This window comes from Poecilia latipinna, unplaced genomic scaffold (assembly GCF_001443285.1).
Source record: "Poecilia latipinna isolate Pla-1442-1.1 unplaced genomic scaffold, P_latipinna-1.0 Scaffold376, whole genome shotgun sequence".
NCBI classification, from domain to species: Eukaryota; Metazoa; Chordata; class Actinopteri; order Cyprinodontiformes; family Poeciliidae; genus Poecilia; species Poecilia latipinna.
The window spans coordinates 384,909-407,722 of NW_015112992.1; the positions used below are offsets into that span (position 1 = coordinate 384,909).

Here is a 22,814-nt window from a genome sequence, read left to right on the forward strand (position 1 = left end):
AAAATTTTGATTCCACCCACTTTATAATGATGCGTTTTTTGTGTGTGGGTCTATTCACATACAATGCAGCTAGTGGTTGAAACGAGAAAAAATGTTAAAAGGGGTAGGAATGCTTTTGCAACATCTATCCTCTCATATTCACCTGACACTAGACAAAATTACCAACAGCAAAACTTAACGCCACAAAATTATTTTCCTGAAAATGTGTTTGTGATCTTTTTTCTCCATTGCACCAACAGCTTACGCCCTGGTTCTTTGAGGGATTCAGAGCTGCATTCAACAAATCTACAGCATTTCATGAATGCACTGTGCAGTCGGAGGCGCGCGCCCGGCAGCGTCCATTGATCGCGAACGCGCACAGAGAAGGCGTGGAAATAAAGGTTGCACGGAAGAGGTACATACAGGGGGAAAAAAAGAGGGGCTGCGCATACACGTCACTGGGGGAAGCTGAATACACTGGGCAATGTTTAATTCGCACAATTATTTATTCACCCCTGTTCCCATTTATGACCACGGAGCCATCACAGCTCGAAGTGCGACTTCCTCTTTGTGCTCGGTGTGAGGCGTATGTCGTCACCCTCACCGCCCGCAGGGGAGCGCTGACACTGTCACACCGCCGCTGAACTTCCCGTCAAGACGCGGCACGGGCGAAAAGAGCTGCTGTTCTGAGAAAAAGGGGAACGACAGCGGGGCTTGTCAAGAAGAGAGGACACACTTAAGTCCTCAAGGCGTCTGGTCACAGAAAGGGTGCTATTGTCCTCCAGCCGATGGCGAGCAGAGGCGGTTCTGCTAATTAGCCTGCGTTGGTCCCTGCAGAAAGGGATAGGAGAGCGGGGCTGCTAGCTGCAACAGCAGGGTTTAAGGGGGCCGTTGTACACATTTCCTCCGCAGTCTGGACATTTCTCCTGTTAACTGGTTTTATTCCTAATGATGGGGTCCTTCAGCGGATAGTACCCTCCCACCCTTCCGTTTAACCCCACCGTCGCACCCTGGCTCGGATTCGCCCCTCGGGCGCTGTCCTCGCAGGGGGGTAACGGGTTCACCATCGCCCGGTAGAGCTAACTACAGGCGGCGGTTTGGTCTTCGTGACCCTTGGCCGCCCTGCCCCTCTGTCCCTAACCGAGTCGGAACATGGCAGGGAACCTGAAGAAAGGTGGGGGGATTATCGGAATGATGAAGGATGCCTTCCAGCCACACCATCACCACCTCCACTCCCATCACCAGCCCGGGGCCGTCGACAAGAAAACTGTGGAGAAATGCTGGAAGCTGATGGACAAGGTTAGCAAACACAAACATCAACGAGCTTTGTTTACACGTTTGATGACCAAAAGGACTCTTGGCTAACTGTAGCTAACTAGCCAGCTAATCTTTGCAGCTAATGTTAGGTTAGCTAGTCAGCTGAGGGGACAGTGTTTATAGTATCTCACTTCAGCTAATTTTACCATCTAAACTCGTATGTGTTTATTGTTTCGCTAACAAACATTAAAACAGAGAGGCCAGTAAAACAACCTGAGTTTGATACTGGCCTCCGGACATGGTAAAACAGACCTGCTCCCAACATCAGTCAAAAGTCTGAGCTAACTGGTAGCGCCGTCATCTGTTCCACAGTCCTCATATTATTAAACTTTTTTTTTTTTTTTTTAAATGGTTACGGGATCCGTTTAAAACCTATCCTTCAGAAACCCGGATAGTGTAGCATTTACAAGTCTGTGTTACTTCCCTTTTGAAAACTCCTGCACATTCAACCAGCTGCCTGTCAGTCGTCGAAAAAGTGCAATAAATCGTAAGGAAACATGAAATGTGTCTTTTGTAACTAGAACATTTGAGCTCTTTCTTTTACGAGGAAGACTCATCTCACAACTTGCTTCTCGGAAAATAGTCAGAAGCAGTTCGACCCCCAGTTTCCTGTGAGATTCAAGCAGCTTTTTTGAGTTTCTTCTTCTTCCTTTTTGATACCTCGGCTGTTAGCTGTGAAGTTAAGAGGCTACTACCCAACCAGAGTTTTCCGCTTAATTTTATTCCAGCGACTTTTATTAGTTAGCGCCGTGCAAGTAAACATATTTCAAACTTCTACCAACTGTTTATGGGCAGCACTAGCGAGATGAAAACGACATGCAACATTTTGAAATTACTACAGGAACTAAACTCTTCATGCTCCCACAGGTTGTTTAAAAAGCAGCTGAAGTATGGTTATGTATATTAACATGCATCAGCATGCATCAATAGCTTAGGAAATATGTTGGAGCTTCCCTTTAAAAGTTTCTCTGCGTTACATTTTATCAAAACTGTTACAGCAGTGACTTCACGTTTTTCACTAGCAGCAATTTATTGTATCTCAGTTTTTAAACTGAGTTTTGTAACATAATTTAATTGCTTTTATTTAAAACCCAAAAGCAACCAACTTCTTGCTAACTTGTTGATGCTAAGATAATATATTGGATATCCCAGTGTCCATAATTTTATCTTTTATCTTGTCTTTGTTTTTCATACAAAGACTTGGGCGGAACGAACAATTAACCCCTGCTACGTTCAAATGCAGTTTTTAAATACCTATTGTGTTAAATGTGACACCTTTTTGGCATTAATTAGTCATTAGTACAGCCTGCAGTTACTTGCTAACATTGCATGCCATTTGTACATCGTAGTCTTAAAACTACAGCTACCTACTTTAATAAGGATTCTGATGGACTGGCGATGTGCCCAGGGTGGCATAGCCTCAGGATAAGCATCGACGATGGATAGAAGAATGTTGTCTAAATACAAGTGATCCCATTTAAAGGTCTACGATAATAGCATTAATATATTCATAATATGCATTTCGTTGCAAGTATCTGTTATTTTGATGCAAAGAAATATTAAATTTGAAACTTAGATTTGTATTAGATAATCCAAGACAGAGCAATACTTTAAAGTGGAAAATATAAACACCAGGAAACATGGCAGTGTTGGCGAGCTGCTGTTGATAATGAATGTCATATATTATTGTAAAGGTAAGTGTGATTATATTAGTGACTTATTAGCTAACAGACTATTCACACCATGTTGGCAAACAGTAGCCAACACTGTTTAACTGCAGCTTTTATAGTATTGTTAGCTAAAATGCTACAATTTGCTTGTCAAATATTATCTACTATGCAGAAGTTGGTAATGTATTAAAGGAAGGTAATACATCCATGAATGGCATTGCTTTAGTTCTCACAATGTTGCGGTTGGTGATTTTGTGACGCTAACGTTTCAATAAAAGCACTCTGAATTTTAGGAACGGACGGAAAGTTTTACACGTTTTGAAACGATGACAGGTTTTTAAACCTTGGTGATGTTAGCTGGCTCTGGACGGTGGTGCACATTAGCTGTTCTTGATCTATTCAGATCTTTTTAAATCAAATTTCTGTGCATAAACCTCCATATTTTTAAATTCATCTGATTCTTTTACTGAAGAAAAATAATTTTGATAACTTTGAAATAGAAAGATGTAAAAATTATATTTGCACACTTAATTAGATTGGCAAAAAATAAATTAATTTCCTTATTTAATTTAATATTTTCCTTGGATTGTGTAATTTTTAAAAAATAAATCTTTATTTCCCTATTAGCCAAAAATTAACAATTTTTTTTGTCCATCAGTCTAACTAAAAATAATCCAATGCACTTCTGTAAAAAAAATATTTTGTGTATTTTTTATGCTTTGTGCAAATGTGGTATTCACCATTTGTTCTGCTTTGTGCCATAGTTAAAATATAATTTTTGTAACCTTGCAAAATAAAATTTAAATTGAGTTTTAAACATTTACATACACGGTGATGTATTTTAGGCCAGGTAATCATTATTCTAAATTGAACATTGTAAAGGTCGCTCTACCAGCTGTACAAGAAGATTTATTAGTTTGCTCATAGGACACAGTGTCCAGTCATACTTAGTAAATATGTTTTACAGAGAATCAGTCTGGAATGCAGGTTCATTTTAATTTTTCAACAAATCAGCAGCGTATGCCTAAAAAGTTAATCACCAAATTTACTTGATTTCTTTATTTGCCACAACAAGTATTATAAGGTTGTTGCCGGTCTTATATTTTATGCCTGCAATATTAACTTAAGCAAATAATGAATGCACTTGCTTAGCAGAAAAAAAAACAACAGCCACATGTCTATATTAGACAAGAAAAACACAAAGTTAGGGGAAACAATTTTATCTTTTCTGTTTTAGCTCTCGTTTCTCAAAGAAGCCTGCTACTTCCTACAGGCTACCTTCACTTATTGTGAACCTACCATGTCAGCGCCAGGTGTGAAGCTGTCTTTGAAGGGGTTAAACAGAGGAAAGTGGTGTAGAAGTGGAGTGCATTTTGCTGAGAGGCAGTCAAGCTTTCACTTAAAGACAGGAGCTTTAATAAAAGCTGACATATAAGGGCCCCCAGATGTTGCGGCATCAAACGTGCAGGCATGCAATATCGCGTGTTTGACTGAGTGCTCAGTGCAAGTCTGGCAGGTGTTGATGATGATAGCGGTGTAAACCTTATCTCTGGTTAGATGTAACAAGTGTCTGACATAAAGAAAAGATGAAAAAAAAGAATATTGTTGATCGTGTTGAATCCTGGATCAGACTGAAACATATTTGTACTAAAAGTTTAAAGTTAAAATGTCTAAAGGTTCTAAATCTAGAGGGAGAGAAACGTATCCCATAATGCAAATCATGTATTTATTATTCCTGTTAAATGTTGTCGGTTTTCTTTGTTGCAACGCCTAGCCGACGGTGTCTTCTGATTAATACTCTGCAGTTGTGTGGTGGATACATTTCTCGTTCTCAAGTTAAAGTTCACGACTGCAACACGACTTCCTACGTCAGACTTTCTCCCATAAGCACATAATAAGCATCTGTCTTGCTTTTCTCGGTTTCAAGATTAAAAATGCCTTCAAATGAAGGACATGCTAAGTTAGGAAACTCTGCTGGAACTAATGATTATTTGATTATGTAATATTTTCCTGTTTACTTCTGGAGACGGTTAATCATCTGGTTTCCTCATGGCACGACTGAAGCTGTTCCGGTTGCTCGTCAGAGGGCTGTCGGTTCAGTCGGTCAGCTATAAATTGATTCAAGGTTCTTCGAGCTCAAGTGCAAACTTTATCTCTGTCAGTTTTATTTGTGGCTTGTACTGTGAAGTCATGAGTGGTTTAGAAAAAAATAGAACAATATAGATACGGCACGATAATTATAAAAACGATAAATAGCATTTTTTAAAAGACTTTTCTCTAAAGTAACACTTAATGGGCAGTGTGTTATAAATTATACTGCGTTGCTTGTTTTTTTTTTAATTGCTCTGGTGGGTTATTAATGTGTCATACAGCTGAAGAAAATTGCTCTACTGACACTTTCTCTCACATCTTGTTATTGAGACGTTAAACTGGGGGTGTGGCTTGACAGAAAAATGTTAGCGGTTTTGAAACTAACTACTTAATACTTTAAGTACAAATAATTGAGCCAAAATCAAATCTTTACCAAACTTATAAATCACTCAACATTGTCTGAGGTTTGATTTTAATTTTTTTTTTCCCCTCCTCCCTACTGGAAAACTGTTGACTCTCATAAAAGGCAAGGAGATTCATAACAGCCATTTTCAAGACGTGTACCTGCCGTATTTCTTTCCTGCCCTCCTACATGATCCGCACACAATCATCTGGCCTTATTTCCAAAAAAAAAAAAAAAAGAGCCATGCCTTGTTGGTGACATGATAGTTTGGTTGCTACTGATGGCTGCTCTGATTCGGGCTCAGATCTATGAATGAAAACTTATTTCTTTGCATGCAAGCTAAACAAACGGGGTTGTGTGCGCGTTGGCTGCAGTCGTGTTGTTACCGGGCTTCATGACAGAGTGTTCCAGGCTTTACGCCAGTATCGTTCTAGTTTTTTTTTTTTTTTTTTTGTTATGGTTAACGAAGTGACTCAGTTATAGTGAGATCGGCGATGAAAGGTTGAACATTACTGAAGATCAGGCGTGTTTCAGTGAACTTGAGTCCATCTGGTTGTGACTACAGATATTTTGAACTTCAAATAAATAATTTATGAAAGCAATCTACCAGGAGTTTATTTTTGTTCGTTTTTAGTTTTTGCTGGGGAGGGGGGTAGTAGTAGCCATGAAGCACATATTTCCAGCACATCATCCTGCAGTTGAGCTCTTCAGATTTGCATGATAATCACGTTCAAATATGAAGCAAGGAGAATGGGTGTTTTGTGTAATTTATTTATTATTTTTTGAAGGCAGAAGTGGCAGAGGATCCTCAGATTGAAATGTGGAAGTATAAACACATGAATAGCCTCTCCAAACATTCAGGAGGACACACATGGGAGGGGAGAGGGTCTCGCACAAAGACTGCAGAGGCACGATCGGCGTATAAAAACTTCAAGCATTCTTGATTAGAACAAAGTGGTGGAAAAACAACAGGATTGTGGATGCGTTTGGGGAGAAAAGACGGCCTACAATAGTTTGTATTTATGTAACTAAACTTTTTTACATTACGAATCACAAATGTCAATGCATTTCATTGAAATTGTATGTGTAAAGTAGTTTATAATTGTGAAATGAAAGAAAATGGTACGTGATTGTAACTAATCTCTGCCAGCTACATAGAGACTGTCTTTTTTTTTTAATCTATTCTTGTTTGCAGTCAACTCAAGCTCAATGATCAGAGCGCGTCTCTTAACATCAGTTTTCAAGTTTTGTCTCAGACTCTCAGTTGGGTTTGGGTTTGATTGGGCTTCTCTAATACGGTTTGACGTAAACCGTGTTCCAGCAGGATCGTCGTCCCGCTGGAAGGTGTGGCTGGACGCCAGTCTCCTTGCGGCCGTCTGTCAACGGGGCTGTTGAACGCTTTGGCAGGACGCTGTTCATGGATGCACTCAGCCTTTGTCTTGGGCTGGTACATTTTTATGAAGGAAGTGCAGCGCTTGTAAAATAATTAATGATGCCATACAGTGAGGGCTTGAATGTTCAGTGTATTACATAATGCATAGGTTGCTGATTTCTAAAAGGCCTGGGCTTTTAGGGACCGTTCTCTCAGTCTTTGTTGCCATGTTCTGTTCTGCCTGGCTCCTATTTGGCCTCCCTGGAAACATCTTGAGTGGTTTAATCCCTCAAAGAGCCATACTATTAAAAATGGGTTTTTAATCATTTATAAACTGCAATTTTGATGTACAGCCTAAAAATACATGGAGACAGTCGTCTAATCTGTCCTTCCACATTTTTCTCCTCGCATCCTTTTTCGCTAACCTTTCTTTTTTGTGCTTTTTCTTTCACGTAAAGCTGGTTTCTTATCTCCTAACCGTGTCTCTGTTCTCCCCCTCACATCCTCCCGTTTCTGCAGGTGGTGCGGCTGTGCCAAAACCCCAAACTGGCTCTGAAGAACAGCCCCCCTTACATCCTCGACCTGCTGCCAGACACGTACCAGCACCTGCGCACCATCCTGTCTCGCTACGAGGGCAAGATGGAGACTCTGGGAGACAACGAGTACTTCCGGGTCTTCATGGAGAACCTGACCAAGAAGACCAAGCAGACCATCAGCTTGTTCAAGGAAGGCAAGGAGCGCATGTACGAGGAGAATTCGCAGCCCAGGTCTGTGAAACGCTCCAGAAGTCTGCCTTCCTGTTTGTGTCTTTACTTTATGCTGCCGTGCCAGTACGTTCTGTTAATTAGCCCATCTGAAATGAGTAAATTGGATGTGCGATGGAGTTTGTGCTTCATTCAGAATCATTTTGAGAACAATGGCAGCCAAACCCCCACCCCCTTAAGGTAGTTGTAGTTCAAGACGTATCAAAACAAGAGAAGAGATGTTGTGGTTTGAGAATGCTAGGGTGTGTGGTTAGAAGGGTGCTCATTCTACAGCTGCCTGCTGTCACTTTGTTTTTGAGCCTCTCTATCGTTGCCATCTATTCGCCACGTTCTTTAGCTGCTACAGTTGTTAGCTCTTTGATATTCTTAGCAGCTTGAAACAAAAGCTCGCTTCTCGCACTAAAAAGAAGTTATTCTTTAAAAAAAAAAAGGCTGAATGTTGAAATATGTAGACTGAACCACAGACAGCAGAAGTAGTTCAAAGTAAGAAGAATGAAATTCAACGCTGATGAATTTTATGTGTGTGCTGCACATTTTTAGTGTAATTTCCATAAATTTTAAAATGTAGTTTTGATCAACTTCATACTTTGAGATGCAGTGTCACAGAATAAATGCTGTAAAAGCTTAGAAAACTTGTTGGAACTTTATTGATGAGGATTTTTGGGTGTATCGGTTCCAAAAAACAGAACAAGGTGACGCAATTATGATTATTATTAAGCAAAAAAAAGTCTTTTGGTGCCAGTCAGAACAATAAATGTAGACCTCAGAGAAGATTTTCTTCGTATGCAAATATACAGGAACCTCCATCCCGGTGAAGAGGTGTATAAATAATTAAAGAAAAATGTTACTGTCGGTGCACTAGGTCTACAATATCACATTGACGTAGAAATGGTTGGAAGTTACAATTCTTGCAATATTTGCTGAAAGATTTTAATAGAAGCTCAATTATAGCCATACTTCAAACAATATATTGACAATCTGTGGATGTTCAGAAATGCACTCTGACACTTGATGAGAATTTATCGACAGTGAAGCTAAAATTCACAGAAAGTTTTTGGGGTATCTGGTGTCATTTAACTGGCATTGTTGCAATAAATATGGCAACTAATTGTTTCCCTAATAATCCTGGATGCTTTGCAGACTTTGTGATCGCGGGACATGTTCAGGTTTGTGAGCTTTTGGGACTCATTGTCATTGCAGTAAAATAACTCTAGGCTTTGTAGAGCCATATTTCTCAGAGGCTTAGTTGCTCTGGATGTAGATATCTGCATATTTAGACAAGTATTTTTATTTATTTATTTTAAATATCTGACGTTCACTTCGATTCTTTTGTCATCTTCATTTTATAGAGTGGCTAAGATAAATTGCTTTCTGTTTCTGATCATATTTGTACTGGAGAGGATAATCATTTATTATGAATTAAAAATTATTCTATGATAAAATCAATTTACAAGAAAAAAGTTGGCAACATTATAGGAGTCTTTGGTCTGCCAATTCATGTAGCATAATTGTTGATAAACTAATCATGTTTTAATGTGGTGCTTTTTAAATTAATTTCTGAACTTTTGGAGAGCGATGACTTTATCTTTGGTTGAACCGGTTGTCAGATTTGCAAAAGTACTTTTAATCTGTAGGTGAAAAAGCTGAAGTTGTTTCGACCAGTTAGACGTAGCGAAATCCTCTTTTACTTTTTGTCTAGACAGGCAACGAGGGGGAATGAACGGTCTGAAATTGCGTTAATATTGTTAAACGTAGCATAATTTGTCTGAATAGATGTGGCATTTTGTTCTATGACTGAATATTCTGTTTCGTGTATTTATAAATGTAGGTAACAGTTTTATCCGTCATTTGCTAAGAGATACATCCTCATCTTGTTTCACAGTTCCTCAGTGAACTGGTTATTTTCTCAGCTGCCATGACCATAATCTTGCAGACAAAACCCCACAAAGGCAACCAAAGAGAAGAGGAAGTTTCAATTTTAAGCCCTTCTGTTTTGAACACAGATAAAGTTGCTTGCTACCATTTTAAGTACTCGTCAGTGTGAAATTAATTTCCATTCTCACTCCACTGCAATGAGAGACTGAGCAGAAAGAAATTACTGCTGAAAAGCAGAGGAAATGTGCTCGTATACCCACTCACCAAGCATTGCACACAAAGGTGACTATTGTTTGAATTAAGAAGGCAGTGGCTGTGACACTAACCAATGGGCATCAGCCCACTTAAGTTATGTTGGATGCCGGGGAGAAACTAGTGTGTGTGTGTTTAGGCTGCAGCAGGGCTTACACATGGCTTAGACTCAGAAGTCCAACTGGAACGATTATTTCTGCAGAATTACCACTGGTATTTATTTCTTTTTTTCCCCCAGTCAGCTTAAGAGGAAGTTTGAAAGACTTTTTTGATGATTATTAACAGAATTAACTAAGTCCTCACAGAGCTTTGGATACACAGTCTTGATTCTTTTTACATATTTAAACAAGGGAATAATCTGGTGTTCATCAGGTTGTTAATATATATATAAACGAAAGGCTAGTTGACTGCAGTCACAAACTCTTCCTGGAGTTGACATCTTGGCCAATTCACTGCGACGTCAGACTGTACACTTCTCCAACCAATTGCAAAAAGCTTCAAGAGCCACTACTGTAGCTTTAGTAAATAGTAGGTTAAGTGTTGAAGTTCTTGATGTCAGAGAAATATTTAACTCATTTGGATTCAGTGCTCAGATAAAAGCAGAGGTTGACTTGGATAAGCAAAGTTTCATCTGAATAAGACTTCTGGAACTTCGACCTTTGACAGATGGAGTAAAAGCAAAGCTGTCTGGACATAGTGAACAGCACCGTCATCAGGGAAAACCAAAAACGAAAAAAGATCCTTGTTATCATCTACCCAAAACTTGACGGAGGGTGTGCTTTGTTTTTCCCATGTCTAAATTTAATGCTGAGTGAAAAAATTTGCCTGTTCCTTAGTTGTAGCATTTCAAGATACGAGTGAGTGTGTTATTGTGCAAGCTTGTTTCCCAAGAAGGTCTGAGCCACCACAAGTAAAGGGGAAATAATATCTTGTATAGTTCAGGCCAGGTGAGTTTTCTGGTCTGTCAAGCACAGTAACACTTTGTTCACTGAACTAGCTTATGGTACCTTTGGGAGTGTGGGTAGGTGCAAAGTCCATCTGGAAAACAAAGTCAGCATTTCCATAAACATAAATGTTGGACCAACATCAACAGAGGACCTGCCACCCCCGACTCATTGATTTTTCTTTTTTTGTTTGTTTTTTAAGGGATTTTTTAGGCTGTAGTGGCCTTTGTTGTATAATAAATGGACAGGAAATGGGGAGGACAGAGAAGGGAAGGGGAACACATGGAGCAAATGGCCAGAGACCAGGAATCGAACTCGGGACCACCAGATTGAGGACTACAGCGTCTGGACATGGTCATCGTTGACTGAAAACTTCACACTGGACTTCCAGTAACTGTGCCTCACCACTGTGCCTCCAGACTTCGTGACCTTGAGTGAGCAACAGTCCAGTCTGGCTCACGAGTGGCTTAGCAAAAGGAATACGACGTCTGTAGCCCGTGTGTAGGAGTTGTCGGTGCGTAGCGACTCCTGCCTCAGTTCGTTTCTTATGAAGATCCACCAAGTTCTTGAATGGATTCTGCTTGACAAACCTCTCAAAGCTGCAGCTATTCCTGCCTGGTGCACCTCTTCCTGCCACCCTTCTTCAGTCCTCTGTTTTATATGCATTCTGTGACCAACCAGTGTCTTTAGCAAATACTTTTCTTTGGTTTCCCCTCCGTGTGGAGGCGTCGATGACGGTCTTCTGCATGTTTGTGTAGCCGGCTGACCTAGAGTGAGTGACCATTTTTAGCTTCAGGAAATCTCTCTAGGTCTTTATAACTTAATTGGGTAACTAAAGTGTGACAATAAAAGTTTCCAATATTTCACCTTTTTACTATATTCCAATTTTCTGCAACACAAATTGTGAAATTTTTATTATTTGCATGCAGTCATATGCAAAATGAAAATAAATAAATATTTGAAATTTTCACAGTTTCACTTTCTGAAGTGACTGCTCGAGGAAAAGGGCTCGCTGTTGTTCATAGTGCATGAAAGTGAGCACAAAAGAGTGTCTGCTGTGAGTAAGACTTAATTATTAACACTAGCATACCATATTCAGTGGGAGTCGACATAACGCAGTCAGCACTTCCTCCTTTGTTACTTCACTTACTTCCTCCAGTAGCCTTACGCAGCACAGCCCAGACATTTCGGTCCTCTGTCAGAGGAAAACTCGCAGAGATTAGATAAGCCTTCAAGTTAAAACAATGTTTCTTTTATTCATCTTATGAGAGCAAAGTAGAAGGAACTTTATCTCAACCTAATCAGCATAGAAGGTGTTTAAATGTTTGATGGTAAGAAAAGGTTGGGGGTTAAGATGATCAAAGGCTGAGGAAGTAGGACTTCTCCAGCCTGTTTGCTCGTTCTCCTGAGCTGCGCCACCATCGCATCCTGACGAACGCTGATGGATCCAGCTGGTTGCAGGAAGTGGTGAGGTTATGAGCTGCAGGGTGATGCAGCTGAACAGAGGGACAGACTGTAGAAAGCGATAGAGGTGAAGGAAAATTATACATTTGCTAATGGATGTTTCCCCCCCCCCACTTTAATTTTTAATGAATTCCTAACAGCAGATCTACCAAAGTGAAGCTCAAAAAGTGCTTTTATTTTAATCAAAGTGCCATTTTTCAATCAACAACAAATTCAATAAAATTCATTTAGTGCGTTTATTAAAATCAGAGTAGTATTTATTGCAGATTTCAGAACTGTAACTTTGTTTGTTCAGCATTAAAACAAAATAAGAGCCACAGAAAAAGAGGTTTTACTTTATACTCCACACCTGCTAAGTAGAGATGCATTGAACAGGCTTTTCTCTGCAGGTACCGATTCCTGTTCAGTGACGCCTCTGCTTCCCAATTTTAAAATCCCAAGTTCCCATGAATATTTTATTTGAATTCGATTTTACTTGGGATTTTTGGAAACACTTGAAGAATCTGACTTTGGGACGAATTCGACTTCAACCTCTGAAATCCCGCTCCCACAGCTAACACCATTTTTTCTTTTAGGCTTTCTTCTAATAGCACTGCCTTCTCTTTCTGACACCATTTCCATTAGATCTTGACACAATAGAAAAGTGCATTCCACGCATACCTATGCGATATTATTACAATGGTCAACAACAGGACCAGCTTCCTCAAGCTTTTAGTCATTCAGCTTTTCCTGCAGCTGGAATAATTGTCGAGCATTCAGCAATAATTTGGACACAATTCTTCATTCTTATCTTAGCTACTGTTGGTTGTTTTCTGAGCTTCAGTAGCAGCTCCATGGAAAATCTCCTAAGAAGTTTGGCACAAAACATTAATAATCATATTAGATTTGTCTGCATTGCTTTTCTTGTTTTTCTCCCATTTCATAAACAAATGCACTTTTCTAACGAAACCAAATTTGTGCTTTGCAGTAAATGAAAACTTTAATGCGTCAGCATTTCTGGAACGCTTATTTCAAGTTCTGTTTTTAGGAAAGGTCATGTTTTCATATGTTCATGTGACACATGGGTGTTGTGCATGATTTGCATGAGACTCGATCTTCCTGTGGCTTAGTGCTTGGTAGTTTTTAATCTAACGAGGCTATACATTTACATGCGGCTCCTGCTGCGTTTACAGTTGTCTTCAATTTTTTTTTATCTTGGTTTTAAACTTCACTGTGCGTAGCTCAAAAATTTAATCTCCGAAAGATTTCCGGTCTATATTAACATCGCTTTATTCTTTGCTAAAAAAAAAAGCGTATTCCTCTTTATGTTTTGCAAATTCTCAAATGTTATGCTTCTGGTATTCCTGTTTTGGTTCAGGGAAGGATCTGTGTACAAAATTATGACTTCCTATTTCTGTAAATGTGTTTGACGCCCGCACGTAACAAAGGTCTGCTTCAGAACGCACCGGCCCGCACTTTGACTATCAGGAGAAGCCATCGTATCCCCTCCGCTGCGACGTTGTCTTTGCGTCTGTAGTATTGGATGGATTCATTGGGAAATGCATCAGTGCATTGCAGTACTGATAAAATCGATTGAACGTCAACATTTGCATAAATAGCATCCATCCGTGCATTTTTCAGCAGCTGTTGGCATAAATTTAGCTTTTGGTTTCTTTCTTTTTTTTTTTCTTTTTTTTTTAGCCACTCAGATTCACGGTTTCAAAGTGCATTTGAAGTTAAACATAGTTTATTGTTTCCAGTGGAACTGAAACGCATAAAATATTTGTCAAATTACTCAGTAAACTTTAAGTTTTAGTCAGAGGAAAATGGCAATAATTAAAACTTTTAATCATTGGTAACCTGGAGGGGGTTGGGGAGTGGAGAGGGCGTATCTTGTTTGCTTAGTTCAGTTCAAATCAAACAAATTTCATTTAAATTTTGCCTCAGCTTAACTTCAGTCAGTCAAGTTTTCCCATATACAAAGGCCAGTGGTTTCACACCTCGGTGGTCTATTTGCTGCTTTCTTTTGATTTGGATATTTCTGTGGGCTCATTTCTTTTTTTTCTGGTTTGTTTGTTTTGCATTGCCAACAGATGCGCTTTGTTTTGTCCTTTTAGTCAAAGAGCTGTGAGCTGAGGATGAAATCTTTTAGTGGTCGGTCTAACTGGCAGATTGCTACCAATATGTGGAACGGAAGAAACTGTTCACACTTAAGTAGCTGACGATATTTCACCTTCAGCTCAGTTTTCATTCTCAAGGTTTGAGGCTTCGTGTGCAGATATGTTTAAGCACACACACAGCTGAGCATCTTGGTTATTTATGTCGCAGCAGCATCTTGAGCAGCCAACACATGTCATCCTCACACTATTAGATTATGGTGATTAGGATGAGGCAGCTCACTATCATCTCCGCTTTGTACGACGAGCGCTCGCCGTTTATGCACGCCGAGATAAGTGAGCTCAGACACGGTCTAGGAAGTTGGAGGATAAAGCTAAAAATAACTGTTGGATGTAAAATTAATATTTTGTGAGAAGTTCTCACGTTAATCCTGTAATTTATGGTTCTGAGAAGGCGGCAAATGAGAATTGCAACATTGCTCTACGCTGCGTGATTAATTGGGATTGTATGTGGTTGGCAGACACGGCAGCTCTGCCAGTGACATGCAAAATGCTGCGTGAGGAAAAACCCAATGATTAGTGGTACTATAAATGCAATTGCCACAGTGACACATGGTGGTGACAGCATCATGCTGTGGGAATGCTTTTCTTCAGCAGGCCCCATTTTTGAGAATGATGTTAAAAATTAGTGTCGGTGCACCTTTACTTCCACAAAGTAATGCCACATAAGATGCATTAAAGGTTGTGATTGTGCCACAACTACATTTATCAAGTTTAATGTAGTACTGCAAAGCTTTACATACAGAAAACTCCACAAAAGTGTTAAAATGCTTTTGTTTCTTTTTTTTTCTTACACGCTGCCTGTCTCCAATAAGGTCTTATTATATATACTTTGGAAAGTCTTTCAGAGGTTTTTGTTGCTTATTTTTCTAGTTGTACCACCTGACCATGACCACATAGTCTTTAGTATGTGGTGAAAAATAAAGAATGTGAGCATGTGAATGAGAAAAGTACCAGGCTTAAGAAAAAAAGAAGAAAAGAAACAAATAAATTTCTAACTCAATTAATCCATTACTTCAGGAGTCACCTTTATTTTAGACTTTAACCTTGTTAGTTTTTTTTTCTTTAGATTGAACTTAAACAAGAATAAGTTACTTTGTAGCAAACTATTGTAGTAAAATCTAAAAAGTTTGTTTGAAATAGTTTTTTTTTTTTTTCTTTTTTCAGTAAGTCTTCTGTTAAATGCTCCCTGCAGCTTAGGACACTTCCATCAAGACTGCTTTCCAAAGAAATTACAAAAGTTTGGCACCATGGGATGTAAAATAAAATGAAAATGGAGACGATTGAGATTTTTTTCCCCTTTGTCAGAATTTTTTGTTGCGACACCAAAGTGTGGTGTTGGAGAGCTGTGTGTTTTATGTTTCCTGTGAAGATATGCACCTGGCTACAACCACACATGCAAAAATTTAAACCACCAGATCATCTTACATGTAACTGAATCCCATAATTTGTGCAACAGTTCAGCACTTGGTGTCCAGTTAGGTTGTTGGGCACAAACGTCAGGAGTCATGATGTTTATCAGAGGGCTTCATGGTTATTTGGGGAAAACTGCAGTCATGATTTTGCTGAATTATTGATTTAATGTTGGCATTGAGAAATCTCAGTCTGTTTTTATTGTACCGTCACCATCATAGTATGTGTGAAAAAACTGTGATTCCTTCTGGTGCTCATGATTGACTCACCAAAGTGAAAGCTAAAATGAGTCCTGTAAAGATCACTTAAAGTTTCTCCTCTTTATCTTGCAGTGACCAACAAGATCTAAAAAAACAACCCCCAATCTTTTTAAAACCTCGTCGACTCTGTGTGTACGTGCTGTGAACTAAATTTGACACAGGCTTCCTCAAAAGACGAGATGCATTTCTCCTTGTTTGGTCTGGATTTCTGCGTTAACTAGCGTTGAGCAGATAAAGCCAATAATGCTTCTGCTTAATAATATTCCTGCTACCAGTCCATGCAGGCTCTGAATCTGCAAGCCTGACCTGTGCTGCGTTGTGCTGTGCTGTGTTGGCGCACTACAGCACTGGCTGGCTAGCTGCGCTTCTTTATCACAACCAGCAGGAAACAGGAAGGGAGAAGCCAGCTGCAAGGTCAGAGGTTACCATATAGCATGAGGGGGAAGGAGGACAAAAACATGGTGTTCAAAAAAGGTTTGGCTTTTTTTTTTTTTTTTTTTTTTTTTTCTTCTGCGTACGTGGTGAAAGGTTCAAGTGAGAGAGAAACGTACTCTAAACACACATGGCGGGCTAGAGTAGGTCACCAAACTCCTCTGTGTGGTGGTTGCCCACTCAGTTTGCATCGTCACTGCTGGCACAGGAGCTTAAATAGCAGTCACCGTTGTAGTGGTTGGCTGCTGAAGTGCTGGCTGCGGCCCAGTGTACACACAGCACAGAACTGCTATTGTGGGATGGAGAAGTGCAAGGACAGAGAGGGCTGAGACGGGCCTTAACAGATGTAAGTCTGTCCTATGTAAAACCTAACTTTTATTATCATTAGATGTTATCTCATACTCATACAAGTTTTGCAGTTTGCTTTGATTAATGGATTCTTTGCATTGAAATCGATTTGATATTGTTTACTGCAAAATCAGCAACTCTCTATGGTATTTTCTTTCATTTGGCTAAAGCTATTAAAGTGCTTGGAGTGAAAAGGAGTCCTAAATGTAAATTGTCTTTTGTTGGCATGTGCTCAACAGGAGGCAGTCGTCTCTGGAAATTTAGATTTCAGCTTCAGATGAAGTCAGATTAGGTGATTATGTAATAACTCTAACAGGTGTGCAGGCTTAAAACCCGTCACTCCATTCCTTTTCAAGCCAGTTCTTCATTTCTTGTTAACATTCTGTTAAAATATTCAAAGTGATCTTATGGACTGTGGAGATCTGTCGTTGGAGACAGCTGGAACAGACTGCATACTTGATACTAGGCTGCTGTTTCCTTTCGTCACATGGGATGGAAATCCATGTCTGTCAAATTATGTGGCCTTTTTTGGGATTGCAAGCCGAAATGGCTCAATTTTTGTCATCTAATCGTACACACACACACACACACACACACACAAAACTTGTAAATGAGCAGTAAGCCTTTTTTTGTCCTGTTTTTTTGACTGAACAGTTCTGTGGCTCTACTTCCTTTTGAAGCTTCCTGTGCTTCTGTTTGTATGGTAACTTCACTGAATTTTTAATAACAGTTCCTGCCGTGTGTATCACTCAGGGAACATCTAAGTGTTGGCTGTGTTGTGTAGAAACACTGAAAACTAATATGAATTTTAAAAAAAGAAAAAGGAAGGAATAGTATGTACACTCCAGTGGGATCATCGAGGTGGCTTTAACAATTGTCTGTTCAAAACGGCATTTAAGGGTTAATGTTTATTTGATGGTCCGCTAAGCCGCTCTTATCTTTCAGTTACTTTGCCTTGCAAAAGCATCATATCCTTTGAACCTTTTTGCATTTTGTCACTTTACAACCACAAACCTCATGGGATTTTTTTAGGGTAGTACATAACGATTTAGGAAGGGCGGTCATACATGCTGTTCTAAATGTTTTACCAAAAGAAACAAAATCTAAAAATAGTGGCAAGTGGTGGTATTTAATTCCGTTTGTTCTGATACCCCAAAATAAAGTCCTTGTCAACAAACTGCCTTCAGACCTCGCCTTATTTGTGAGTTCTCTTTTTAAGTATAATTTGGCGGTTCTGTGAAAGCCTCAGAGAGAACTTTGGCGAGCAAACGGCATCATGAAGACCAACAAACACAGCAGCCAAGTTGGGGAGGAAGTTATGGATAAAATGGGCAAAAACACAACATCTCAGGGTTCAGTCGTCTTGCAGAGTACGGTTCGGAATAGAAGATGTTACAACTGCAAACCAACCAAGACAGAACAAAGTCCAAGGGTATCACCTTTCCCAGGCCAGAAAAAAATTTTAATTTGAAAAAAATATATGGAGAAAGTGAGAAGTAGGTCATTTATTCTATAATGGACCATTTTTGTGGCAGATTCCTGCTTATCACACATTGGAACTTTATTGACATGACTCAATGCACAGTACTAGCGCCTCCAGGTGCACGGCACTAGCTATAGCGGCTAAGAGGTGTCGTTCAGTTCAGTAATGCATATCTACAACTCAAGTCTTTCCTCTGCCTACATCCCCCAGAATGCTGTGCAATTCTGGACTGGAGTTCAGTGAAATTATTTAACTTGAGATTGAGAGTTTGGCATCAAATGAGAATTACTCAGCCACGATAATGATGAGACGATGTAGATTAAATCATACTGATGTCTTACAAAGGTCCCAGGGAGAGTCCATACCCAGATCCGATTGAGGTTCTGTGGCAAGGCTTCAACATAAATTAAATTGTTCTCCATCCAATGGTCTTGGCATTAGGCTGTTATTAAAAGAACAATGGGCAAAGTGAAACCTCTGTCTAGATTGAGATGCATCCAAAAGGACTTAATTGCTGTGAACAGTTCAGTTTTTACACAGTGACCTGAAGACGAATGCATGGCAGTGTTATTTGTAATTTTGAAACAACTGTTACCATCCACTTAGTACTACTTTGTATTTGTTACATAAAATATGCTGAAGTAATGCAAAAAACAGAGTTGAAGGAGTACAAGTACGTATGTGGGAAGCTAATAAACTATACTTAGATTCCAGTCCAGACTGTGTGCATCGACCATGGGAGAATCTGATGAATAAGAAATGATATCAAATGGAGGGTTCCTAATTGTTGGTAGCCTGCATGAATGTTTCAAAATCAAGGAGGCTGTGAGTGGACAAACACACTTAAACATAATAGATATAACATCTGTTACAGAGGTGAGATGAATGAACAAACTGAAAGGAGGGACAAGGTTTTTGGTTTAAAGAGAAAGCAGATCACAGCGCGAGGTTGTTGTAGAATAGATAAAAGCACGCAGAGGTGGAATGGATGAGATGATGGCTTTAAGGCTGAGCAGGACTGACCCATCCAGGGAGCAGAAGAAATGGAGGGTGACCTCCTGTCCTGCTGAGGTTACACTGCCGAAGACACACTCGCCTTTTATGACTAAACTCTGAGGTAAAGAAGCTCTTGCCGGAAGCATCACAAGTTCATCCTAGTATTTCTGAGTAGCTGATCGGCTAATTTGTCTCTGGGCTTTACCGACGAGTGCAGTGCTCACTTCAAAGGCAGCTACTGTGGCTGCATCCAGCTTAAAGCCAGTTCTGTAGAGTCTAAGTGGAAGGAGCACTTCAAAGTGTTGGACAGTGAACTCCACAAGTGTTAACTGTTTTGAAAATCATTTACTAATGAGAGGCTTTTCATTAGTTTTATACGCTTCTCTGACAAGCACAGTATTTTTGTTCCCCCCCCCCAGGGTTTAATCTTGCAATAATCGTTTTAATGCATTTTTGTTTTCTGTCCTTCCTCGTTCATTCTTTACTCCCCTCCCCTTCCCTTGCTGGGTGTGTGCTGTGGTGCGGGGCAGCTGCAGCGTTGCAGCGTTTTCAGCACCGACTGTCTCGTGCATGTCAATTCAGCCTGCCAGCTCAGTCTCCGTGCTGCTCTTTTAATCTTCACTTTTTCAGCACAGAGTGCTATACTAAAGTCATTGTCAGCATGGACTCGTGCTTCTTATTCTCCTTTTTGTTTTTGACAGTTCCCTCTTGCTTCTAGTTTGCTCTCTTCTCAGCTTCCTTGTTGTGTCATCTTTATTTTCCGCTCCAGCCCATCAGTCACTTCCTCTTCTCTGTGCTTGTTGACCAGCCCTGTTGAAACTGAGTCAGAACTGAAAGACGCTGCAGCCTCAATTTCTAATTCATCCTGTGAGCTAATTCGTATGTCAAAGGGAGCCCTACTGTGGGACACTTTTAACGAGGAGGAACTCCAAATAGAAACTAAGCCTTCAATTTTATGTTTTTATTTGTTGCTTGAATATTGTAACCCTTAATCTCGCTGGATTTTCTGTCATCTAGTCACTTGTATGAGTGTTTGTGGTATGTGTAGATGCCACATTCAGTGGGTACAAAAAGTCTATATACCCTGTTAAATTGCTTGGTTTTGACCTGTAAGGGGTGCTATGTAAATAGTTCACTTCCTTTTCAGAACTTTTCATATTTAATTTGACCTATAACCTGTAAAGCTTAGCGTTACAGGTTATAATCTTTACCCTAACCCAGGCTGAGAAATAACAATAATACTAATAAAAAAACAAAACTTGGGTAATATGATTGCATAACTGTGTAACTGCATTCAGAACACACCACTATATTAAAACTTATGTTAAGTAGAAGTCCTGCAAAAACTTTCATTGCATCACAAGGACTGAATTGGCAAAAGGTATCAGTGAGGGGATAGATACAAGAAAAACTATAGTGCACAGTTCAAAGACAGACATCAAGTCAAGAAAATTTGGTGCAACAAATGCATAACAAAGAAGAAGATGTTTCAAATTTGATTTAAAAAAATAAATAAATAAACGGAAGGAACAAATGGTGGTAAGGGAAGTCCACAACCACATTAAATGGGCCACAGAAACTTCTGGCAAATACTTGTTGTGCAATACAAGATTTTAGAGAGACCGAGTAATTTTGGTGACATTTTGTGACTGTTCCTTAGAGTTGGATTGAATTAATATAACTGATGGTGTAATACTGGTGTAATGAATGTTGTTTTTGTTATACATTTGTTATGCATTTGCTTTGTTGAAATGTTACTTGTGTGGCTTTGTGTATTTGGTTATGCAGAAAACGAACCTTTTTTGTCTTATTCACTTATATTAAATAATGTAATTTATCTATTTCACTTAATTAATTAATTGTAACTGGTTGTTTCATTGCATGTTGTTTTTAATGTACATGTGCAGCTGGGTAAGAAAATGTCACGTGTGATAGCTGTCATTAACTTCATGTGGATTTGACATAAAACTCAAAGTAGGATTTAATGTAACGATACTCAATGATGAAAAATTTATACTTTCTGAGAAAAAAAAATATGGATAAATACCATAGAATCACACAGCCCTATTTCTTGCTGTATTTAACGACATTTCATGCAAAAAAATTGGTATCAGTCGGAATCGGTATGTTAGGCTTTTTAAAAGATCGATAATCGGCAACCGGCCAGAAAACTGCAATCGGTGCACTCCTGTTTTTTATATGTCTCTGTTATAGGGATGTGAGACAGAAAAACAAGCAGAAAATCATTCAAGCCCTTCATAAATATATTTAAAGCCAACCAAAAGCACTTGTGGGAAAATGTGTTCTGGTCTGAGTCAAAGTTTGGACCCTTTATCTACCACTCCAATAGGAATGTGCAGAAACACAGTGAAGTGTGATGGTGATTCATGTTTTGGACATATGTTTTTTATATCCATCTTTAACTGGGCGGAGGGGATTATGAGCAATTCCAAGTACCAGTGTTCAGACTTCAGTTTGTAAGATGAAGGGGAACTTCACATTTCACAGCGTAATTCCAGATTAATAGAATGGCTTTTGTCAGAAAAATGTAAAAGTTGTGTAATGACCCAGACACAGCCTGAAACTAAACAGATTGTGGTAAGATTTAAAGAGGGGTGTGGTGTGCATAAAATATTTCCTCATAATCTGACAAATCTGGATTTTGGCAAAGAATAAGAAAATACTCCCAAATTAAAACGTTCCATGCTCATAGAGTCCTACCCAAAAAACCTTTCTCTTATATTGCACCGTTTGTAGGTTGCATCAAAATGAAAAAAGTTAATCTGCCACAATCTTATAAAACTCTTCTCTCCTAGAAACTTGACACCACAAATTTTAAGAGACGCAAACCCCCAGAAGCGCTAATAACTAGTTTATACTGGCAGCTTTCACAACTTCCATAAATCTGCTGCAGCCATATTGGACACACAACTGAGGGTTGAGTGTGGCGTTCCAATTTAATGGGATGCTCTTGTTCCATTTCCTACTGGGAACTCTGAAAATCCCCCGCCAGACTACAAAACAACCCACAATCAGTTCTTGTGACCTTCTGAAGAAAAGATGTTGAGTTTGCCTCACAAAGTAAAAAGAAACATGTTATTAAAATGGATGGCACAAATGTTCCATCCATTTGTTTAATGCCTATTAAATCCTGTTATATCTAATCACAACTGAATGTGTCAACGTCTTTGATGTGGTCCGTTTATGGTCACTGACTGCCAACAGTTCAGTTTGTGTCAGCTGCTCCAGCCCTATTCAACCATCTGTGAAAAAATTTAAGTTGTTTGGTTGTTGGAGGACAGGCAGTTCTTGCCATCTTTATTTATAAAGCCACCATTGAAGCCTAAATAAACTGTATCAACTATAAGCATATTGGTTTACTTTTACGTTCACTCAGCCAAACTCCAGCAGTAGGACTTTTTGTTTTTTCGACCAACAAAAGCAAACTTTATTTATAGCAATTTACTTGTATGATTTGGCAGTTTTTCCCTTGTATTTTTTAGCAGTTCATTTTGGGTAAAATATAATTACAAACTGTGGTGGTTTCTCAGTTTCTTGTTTTTCTGGTAATATTCACAAATGATCAGTTAAATCA

General features: G+C 39.3%; 1 protein-coding gene across 1 annotated transcript in view; it reads left to right on the forward strand.

Annotated features, from left to right (window-relative positions):
- The first annotated feature begins 400 nt into the window (after positions 1-400).
- The window catches only part of cbl (Cbl proto-oncogene, E3 ubiquitin protein ligase), a 40,887-nt gene continuing 18,473 nt past the window's right edge, over positions 401-22,814 (forward strand). The window contains exons 1-2 of the mRNA XM_015036705.1: positions 401-1,278; positions 7,352-7,599. Coding sequence (XP_014892191.1) covers positions 1,132-1,278; positions 7,352-7,599 — 395 coding nt within the window. The 5' untranslated portion in view covers positions 401-1,131. The remainder of the gene's footprint in view (positions 1,279-7,351; positions 7,600-22,814) is intronic.